At 42.2% G+C, this 9,421-nt stretch overlaps 1 protein-coding gene across 1 annotated transcript in view; it reads left to right on the top strand.

The window, feature by feature from the left end:
* The first annotated feature begins 4,494 nt into the window (after window positions 1-4,494).
* Window positions 4,495-9,421, top strand: part of tm4sf5 (transmembrane 4 L six family member 5) — a 6,836-nt gene continuing 1,909 nt past the window's right edge. The window contains exons 1-3 of the mRNA XM_012830817.3: window positions 4,495-5,016; window positions 6,610-6,690; window positions 6,959-7,101. Coding sequence (XP_012686271.2) covers window positions 4,843-5,016; window positions 6,610-6,690; window positions 6,959-7,101 — 398 coding nt within the window. The 5' untranslated portion in view covers window positions 4,495-4,842. The remainder of the gene's footprint in view (window positions 5,017-6,609; window positions 6,691-6,958; window positions 7,102-9,421) is intronic.

Genomic DNA, 9,421 nt, shown 5'->3' with positions numbered 1-9,421 from the left:
CTCAATTAAAGTCAACAGCAAATTAACAAAATACAACCATGTGAGAAGGTGAAATTTTCTTCCCCTTCTCACTGTCTCAGGAGGAGTTTGGCCCTGGTGTGGGGTGGACTCCCCCGCCACAATGGTTCGATCCGGGCTCCCCCACCATAGTGGCTGGACCTGGAACACCAAATTGGCTCAAGTGAACTCAGCTGGCGGCCCCTATTTAAAGGGCGCCTCATGTTCATGAGGACAGACTTTTCTTACCACTTGAGATGGCCATGGGAGAACTTAACGAACAGGCATGAGAGAGACTGTGAAAGGCTATTGCAAGGAAAACACTTACTTGCTGTGAGGTGAAGTGTAATTGTATCTAGCTGTGTGGATACTAACCTGTGCTGTGAAGAGGTTCCTTCTGAACCTGTGCTTTGTCAATGTGTTCCTCCTGAACCTGTGCTTTGTCAATGTGTTCCTCCTGAACCTGTGCTTGGTGTATTGAATGTTCCTTCTGAACCTGTCCGTTGAATATGGTCCATGTGACCTGTGAATCTGTGCTTAGCATGCTCTATGATATGCCTAGTTCTCTCTACTGTCTGTAGCACGTTGAGTGCGGCCATCTGTGTGTTTATGAATGTATGTTTGTTTATTGTATAGACCTGTTTCGGGGTTGATCTGAAAGAATCCACAGGTAAATAAATAAGAAAATATTTTTATATACAAGCCACCATCTCCTGCACCCTTCTTCCCAACAACACCACCCAGTCCAGTCACAACCTCCCAAAACAACGTGGGGTGACCGCCCGGTCCCTCACAAACCACAAATAAGACCTACATAACAGCGACTTCACGCAGAGGCTCTGGCTTAGGGGCCCCCTGAGCTCATGGGCCCCTGGGCCTGGGACCGGTAGGCCCGTTCGGTAATCCATCCCTGTGTACAAATGTTAAGCGATTGTCTGTGTACTGTTAACTGTTTGGTTGTTAAACACAAGTATAATTTATATTTTAAAATGGTGGCTTAGATAGCATTTCAGGCAGTGGAGCTAACCCCAACACCTAACTCCTCTGTCTGGTGGAGGAGAGTGGCTACGTGAGCAGGTTTCTCTTTAAATATATTTCTTTCGCTTTCTCTCTATTTCTGTATGCCAGCCTTTCCGCCGTTTTGAGCGAAATAATTTGATGCGTCATCAACAGAGGGCGTTCCACAATGCACAGCGGTGGTAATGAGTACAAACAAGAGGCTAGATCGCATTGATTACCTAAAAGGAAAAAACTACTTTATTTTGGCTCCAGGGCCGAATCAAATTTTCAGGCTCCGGACCGAACAGTTAAAAGTTTTTTGTGCTTTAGCTTTAGCTGCCTGCATCGCTCCTCCTTCAGTCCCTCGGTGCCCCTTGCAAAACAGGTGGCAGTTTTAACCCTGGCATCGTATGAATGTGGCTAGATGAGGACAGTATTCCACTAACCTTACACAATTATTGTACTTAATATTAATATATTCAATAAAGATGTTCAGTGTTTGTAGTTAGATGCTGTAATGCTGTCATATCTTTCTTCCCTGGCCATGAAATATTGCTTACATTCGCCACTGTGATAAACCACATGGTCGAATGGACAATGATATGCCTTATGTGCTGAGCTCCACACGAGGGCGCTAGAGAGATGCGTCTTCAACAGCTTTAGTTCTCGGACATAGTCATGACGCTGTGAGTTTTGGCTCCGACTCTGAAAAAAACTGAGGTTGTTATGTGCAAGTGTAACTTTGCATTTTATATCCAACAGATCGTAAATGGATGCAGGTGGACACACCGATGCTGATTATGGAGAGAGAGAGACAGAGAGAGAGAGAGACAGAGAGAGAGAGAGAGAGAGAGAGAGAGAGAGACAGAGAGAGAGAGAAATCTGTTTGCCTTTGTATCAATGCAGAAGTTCAATGCAATAAAACTGCACTGGAAACTGTGTCTGCTGTCCATGACTTGCTCATGTGGTATGTCTGATCTAACCTTACCACATACTCTGTCATCTCTTCAGTGTCTTCAGCTGTAATTGTGACTTTTTGTCAAGTGATTTCTATTTTGGGATTTATCCCAACATGGTGTATTGCTGCACCATTGACTGGAGTATTGGTCTGCTACAATACAAGAGGTCAGGGATAGATCTGAATCAGACGTGGATATGAGGTCAGGGATAGATCTGAAGCAGACGTGGATATGAGGTCAGGGATAGATCTGAAGCAGACGTGGATATGAGGTCAGGGATAGATCTGAAGCAGACGTGGGCTGGAGGTCAGGGATGGATCTGAAGTAGACATGGGCTGGAGTCCCTGCTGTCACTCTGGGAGGTTGGGAGGAGAGAAGCGTCACCTTGGTTGCTATAGAGACAAATGGCACTGTGAACAGCATAAGCATGAGTAAATATTTACATTTTAAATATTTTATTTGTTTTTTTGGGGGATATCAGGGAAACTGTTGAGTGTCTCCACAAGTTTATGTGTGAAGCCTTAGATCTATAGGGGGCTGATACGCTATGTATAATTACACTGACATTTTGCTGTGAGTAGTATCCAATAGACCTCATGTATACATGGTGGGTGGTATCATGGAGGTTAAAAGTCAGTAGACCTGAAATAGACTTCACAGGATAGCCAGTGGAGTGAACTGGCTATCCTGAGGATGGGAAGCTCTGATGCTACCACTGCACCATGGGCTCCTATGATAGCAAGACTCTTATTTATTTATTTATTAACTTAAACATACCCTCTCTGGCTAGACATGTTTCTAATATGACTATAAGATATAGAATAAGGTTAGAATCAGAATATCAAAGTCCATGCCCTGGTGTTGTTCTGCATGCACCCCCTGGAGTGATGAGCAGGGATACTACCACTGCACCAGGGATACTACCACTGCACCAATCAGCTTCAGCCTTCGGCTCATACTACCACTGCACCAATCAGCTTCAGCCTTCGGCTCATACTACCACTGCACCAATCAGCTTCAGCTATCGGCTCATACTACCACTGCACCAATCAGCTTCAGCTATCGGCTCATACTACCACTGCACCAATCAGCTTCAGCTATCGGCTCATACTACCACTGCACCAATCAGCTTCAGCTATCAGCTCATACTATCTGCAAACAGACTCTATGTACTTTGGGTATGATAATACAGTTGGCATGACAGATAAGGGGAAATCTAATTTGACTGCAAACATACTCTCTCCATGGATTAGATGGAGAAGCAATACCATTGGGAAAGCAAAACCCTCTGAGACCCTCGTGCTAGAGAAGATAAAGTGGCCAAAAGTGGCTCCAATTTTTTTTTTTTAAATATATAATTTTCATCAAGCCATAACTTGGCAAATATGCAACTGTGGGCTGAATGTGGGCCAACCTTTTTAAATCCTCCGTATCTCAGAAACTACACAACACCATTATTTACATACAAACATAAACATCATTTTTTTTAAATCTGCTGATTTGGCATGGAATTACCTTAATATAAACCTATACAGATACATCTTAGTGGAATTATCTGTCCAGCTAAAGTATGTGTGAATGGGTGTGTACATGTTTACAAACAGGTCACAGAGAAATCATAAGACTTATGGTATGTCATATGACACAGATCGTGTACTTGGCCCGTATCAGAGATGCATTCGAATGCGAGGAACAGAGGCGAAATCTTGAGGCGAAGACGTTCCACTCTAACAGTTAAAAGAACAAGACACGGTCTGATGAATCCTCCATGTTGAAAAACTCAACAGCAACTTTAAAAGGACGACGGTGGTAGACTAGAAGTTAGAAGAGGGTTAGAAGTCACTTGCTAGAGAAAACATTTTAGGTGCAAATAAACCAACCTCCATCAAATGACAAAGGTTGAGGAACTGGACTAAAACCATAAACCATTATCGTGTTATCCACTTTCCAGTCGCTCCTGCCAAAATGTTGTTACAGAAACCATAAAACTAAAAAAAAACAGACAGACTGAGAGTTGTTGCTCTTCGTTATCTTGATGGTCTTATCTCCATTTTGACATCAGCACACCTGTTCCCTTCATTTCCTTCTACATCAGATATTGATCCCTTGCCATCCAGTTCGCCCTTACAGAGAGTAGAAGGGGGGATCTAGAGATGGAGAAAGAGGGAGAGAGAATGAGATAAAGAGAGAGAGAGAGAGTGAAAGAGATAAACAGATGGAGAAAATGGAGAGATAGAGTGAGTGATATAGAGAGATACAGAACAGATGGGCAGAGTGAATATGTTGATGAAAAAAAGAGTGAGAGAGAATGAGATAAAGAAAGCGAGAGAGAGAGAGAGTGATGTGTCCACGTAGTTTCTGTCCACCAACCCAAGCATGTGATAGATATGCACACACATACACACACACACACACATACACACACACACACACACACACAAGTAAGAGACTAATGTCCTCTCCTCCCCCTCCATAAATGGGCCTGATACCAGGAGTGTAAATATGTCCGGGTATCAAAGGGCAGAGGGCTGTGGTGGCCGTCTGGTCGATTCTGAACGAGCGATCACACAGGAGCACAGACAGGAGAGAGGACAGGAGGAGAGACGGTTGTTAAGTTCCTGCTGGCTTTATTTCAAGAAAAAAGAAAGAAAAAGAAATATTTTGTCATTGAACCTGACTTGACCTGACTTGGAAAGCGATTTGTGTTTTGGGAGGAATTTATTTGTTTCTTTCTGTTCTACCTGACGTCGCCCCACCATTGAATGAAAGGTTTCACTCACTAACACTGTTTGTGAGTGAGGAAAAGAGCGCGGCTCGGTGAAAGAGACCTATAAGAGAGTTATAGCGACGGAGCGGGTGAGTGAATAACGCGAAAGACGACGACAGGATGTGCTGCACGGGGAAGTGTTCCCGCCTAGTGGGCCTGACGCTGCTGCCCTCGGCGTTTGTCTGCATGATCGCCAACCTGCTGCTGTTCTTCCCCAACGGTGAGAGTCTGGACAACAGCCAGATCTCCCTGCAGGTGTGGCTCATGGGCGGGCTCATCGGAGGAGGCCTCTTCGTGAGTACCGGAACCTTTCTGCTAGCCCGAACCCAAACCTTTTATATTAGCCTAAACCTGAACCTTTTATGTTAGCCTCAACCTGAACCTTTTCTGCTAGCCCGAACCCAAACCTTTTATGTTAGCCTAAACCTGAACCTTTTATGTTAGCCTAAACCTGAACCTTTTCTGTTAGCCTAAACCGGAGGCCTCTGTTTGCCAAAACCTGAACCTTTAATGTTAGCCTAAACCTGAGGCTTCTGTGAGCCCAAACCGGAAGCTCTTTTGTTAGCCTAAAGCCGAGGCTTCTATTACACGAAACTTGACCTTTTGCTTTGACTTCTTTCTTTAAAAAAAAAAAAAGTTCTACATGAATAAAGTGCCTAAGTATGTTCTCTTGATTATACATGACATTTCCGAAACGTATCATTACCTTAATCTCCTTGTGGGCCTTTCTCTAGTGTTATAAACCTGGTGTAATAAGACCTATGAACCTGGTATAATAGTAGAATACACAAGTGTGACATGTGAGGTATCGAAAGCTAATGCGTGGCAGAGGTGCACACACACAAACACACACACACACACACACACACACACACACACACACACACACATATGGCAGAGGTGTGCATTTAGTTAAAATTCAGATCCCTCCATGCTGGTAAAGGCTTAACGGTGAAACCTGAAAAAATAAATGGTTCTGTTCTGTCCTCACACACGCACACACACACACGCACACACACACACGCACACACACACAAACACACACACACACACAACCCAAACAGTCCTTGCACTTTGGAATGAAACCCCTCGGGAAAATAGGGTATGGGATTCCCAATTTTTTTTAAGATTAGATAAGACTGGGCATTCATTTCAGCGCGACTCACACATTAGCAGTGAAACACACCCTGCACACCTTCACACATATGTGTACACACACCCACACATATACAGTATACACACACACACACACACACACACACACACACACACACACACACACCAACACATATATACACACACGTACCTTCACACATACACACAACATAGGGTAAGAACACACCAACACACAAATGCAAAAGTTACGTAAATACTATGCACATACACATGTATGCAAAGATCTTCCTATTTATTATTATTTTTATTACTATTATTATTATTATTCCACACTGGCACTCTGAGATTCTTTTGAATGAAGAGTGCGCTACAAATAAAATGCATTATTATTATTATTATTATTATTATTATTAGTCTCATAGTAAGGGGAGTTTTTTCTTGCTGCCGTTGCCTTGTGTAGTTCTATGGGTTCAGTCCTTGGGTTCTGTGGAGCTCTGTGAAGACCATGTCTATTGTTAATGTCGCCATACAAATCAATGAAATTTGAATGGATTATCTCTATAACTTCCCAGCCATAAATTCAATGGTTGCAGCTACACAGTCATTTAATTTTGTCTAATTGCAGTATTTTGTTTAAGACCAGAAGTAAAGTTTAGATGAGGACCATAATCCTCCTCTTCCTCTCCCAGATGCTCTATTTTATTTAGTATTTTGTTTAAGACCAAAAGTAAAATTTAGATTAGAGCCATAAACCTTCTCTTCCTCTGCTAGATGCTGTGTCCCAGTTGCTCGGCCATCAGGGCAGGTGGAAAGGGTTGCTGTGGGGCAGGTTGCTGTGGAAACCGTTGTCGGGTAAGTGTTTAAAATGTTTTTCTCAGATTAACCAAAGGTGGGGAACCACGGGGAAAAAAGGTATGGTTAAGGTTAGATAAGAGCCATATATTATTTTCACAGTGACAAGTGATCAATGAAACACACCCTACACCCACTGTATATGTACACACACACACACACACACACACAAATGCGCAAACACACACACACACAAATGCACACACAAACACACACACTTACTCACGATGTTGAACTCTGTCTTCTCTGTATTTGCTGTGATTGGCAGATGCTGAACTCTGTCTTCTCCTCTGCGTTTGGCCTGATCGGGGCCATCTACTGCTTCAGTGTGGCTTCAGCTGGCCTGGCTATCGGGCCCAAGTGTCAGATTGAGGGCGGGAAATGGGATTATCCATTTGAGAACCTACCCAGGTACAATCCACCCCCCCCAAAACAAACAGCAAAAGAAAAGTCTGTCTCCTCCTCTCTGTCTCTCTCTCTCTCTCTCTCTCTCTCTCTCGCTAATTCGTTTCATTCTGTAATTCTCCTTATCCCTCCTTCCCTCTCTCTTTCTCTGCATAAGGTTGCCATTACAAAGTCAACTTTCAGTACATTTCAACACATCAAATGTATATTGTCTACTGGCCTCTCAGCCAGTGCTTCTTATTCAGAGGTAGCTTACTAAATCCGCCTAGCCCTCTCTGCCCGTTAGCTGGCAAAGAAAAAAAAAATGTTTTATTGCCATTTAAAAAAAGAACTTGGTCATTAATCCGTTAATCATTATGAGAAATTAGAAAAACGTTCTTAACCCAATGTCATTGCTTCCATGCACATTTTTACAGGTATGGATGACATTGACTGACATAAACATAACTGTCATTATAAACACGTCAGTGAGCACACAGGTAATCATGCCGAAAAGTCTGCAGCAGACATTGTGAGATCGTGAAAAGAACAATACTAACCTCAGCCTCTAGAGGGAGCTCTAGCGCCAGGCACATGGGTAATAAATACAGATCCAGACATATTTTTTTCTGGAGTGAATTTGAGATGTTCGGAGCCAACCCTTCGATGTCCACTGCCAACTGTGGAAAAATATGACACCTGCTTGATTTTTATAAACTCCTGGAATGAAGGCACGGAATAGCTTGCATGTGGAAAAGCTGACAGGCATGGGAGTATCGTCTATCGGTCCACTGGCTCGCCACAATGGATATTTGTATTCATGTTGGCTGGTGGAGGCCTAAGTATAGCTATAGTTATGGGGGCCAAAGGGGGACACTTGTTGTGTAATACACTCATAATATTCCCCTTCCACATTAATCATGTAATGCCCTTCAGTCTGCAGTGATCAGAGTCGCTACCTGTTTAGATCCTGTGGACCCTGTGACAACTTTAATGACCACGTCCTTTTCTAGGACACATATTACATAATATATAATATATAATCTTTGTAATGGAGTGGGAGTACTGTTTACTTATTGATTAACACTTTAAATATGTCCTTTCCTGGGACACATATTATATAATATATAATATATAATCTTTATAATAGAGAGGGAGTAATGTTTATGTATTGATTAACGCTTTAAATATGTCCTTTCCTGGGACACATATTATATAACATATAATATATAATCTTTATAAAAGAGAGGGAGCACTGTTTATTTATTGATTAACACTTTAAAGATGTCCTTTTTGGACACAGACTATTTAATATACTGTGAGATTTTCTAATTCTATGTCCTTCACTGTATGTCGTTGACTGTTTATATGTTGTTTATGACAGCTTTCATCATGATGCACATCATGAGGGTATATTGTTTAACATATTATTTATTTGCTGATTAACACAATTTCAGCCATAATGTATTTTTTTACACATACTACTAAATATAGTGTTGATAAAAGAGATTTAATGATGATGTCCGTTTTAACACAACTTTAGTGTTTTTGAACATCAGCTATTTAACATCGTGTTTATAATGGAGATGCAGTGTCCTATGTGCAGTGATCAGAATTCAGGTAGCTGTTAACGAGATCCTGGGTTCCCTGTGACAACATAATGGAATGGAATGGAGTGTCGTTCAGAGTGCAGTGATGAGAGTGGCGACCTGTTTTAGCGAGATACTGTGGACCCAGGGCCAACTTGATGATGATGATGTCCTTTTTTGGAGACATACCGTATTCTGTTTATAAGGGAGCAAGAGTACTGTTGATTTATTGATTAACACAACTTCAGTCGTAATGTCTTTTTGGACATCTGCTATTTAATCTACTGTTTATAATGGAGATTTAGCCGCTTTCGGATCAAAAGGTTTTAGGGATTCATTGAGTGGAACTACCCTCTTGGGAGCTCCCAGGAGGACTACATACCTTCAAGGGCTTTTTTCCTGTTTGCATTCGCACCGCCAGTAGGAATGGCGTTCCCTTAAAAAGGCGTTCTAAAAACTATGATCGTCCTCAGTTCCTGCAGTGCAGACACACAAAAAGGGGGTACTTCCTCCTACGGTTCCGAGACCTATGAAAAAGGGGGTACTGCCTCCTACGGTTCTGAGACCTATGAAAAGGTCTGGTCTGAAAGCCCCCCGAAAAGTGATGTAGTGTCTTTCTGTGTGCAGAGATCAGAGTGGGTCCCTGTTCATATGCTGTCTTAATGCTCTCTCTTTTTAGAGGTATACTGTTTTAACATACTGTTTATTAACTGATTAACACAACATTCTATTTTATGTGCTGTTGATAATGGACATTT

This window comes from Clupea harengus, chromosome 18, assembly GCF_900700415.2.
Source record: "Clupea harengus chromosome 18, Ch_v2.0.2, whole genome shotgun sequence".
Taxonomy (NCBI): Eukaryota; Metazoa; Chordata; class Actinopteri; order Clupeiformes; family Clupeidae; genus Clupea; species Clupea harengus.
Note: the sequence above shows the minus strand (reverse complement) of the source record. Positions and strands in the feature narration are given on the sequence as shown.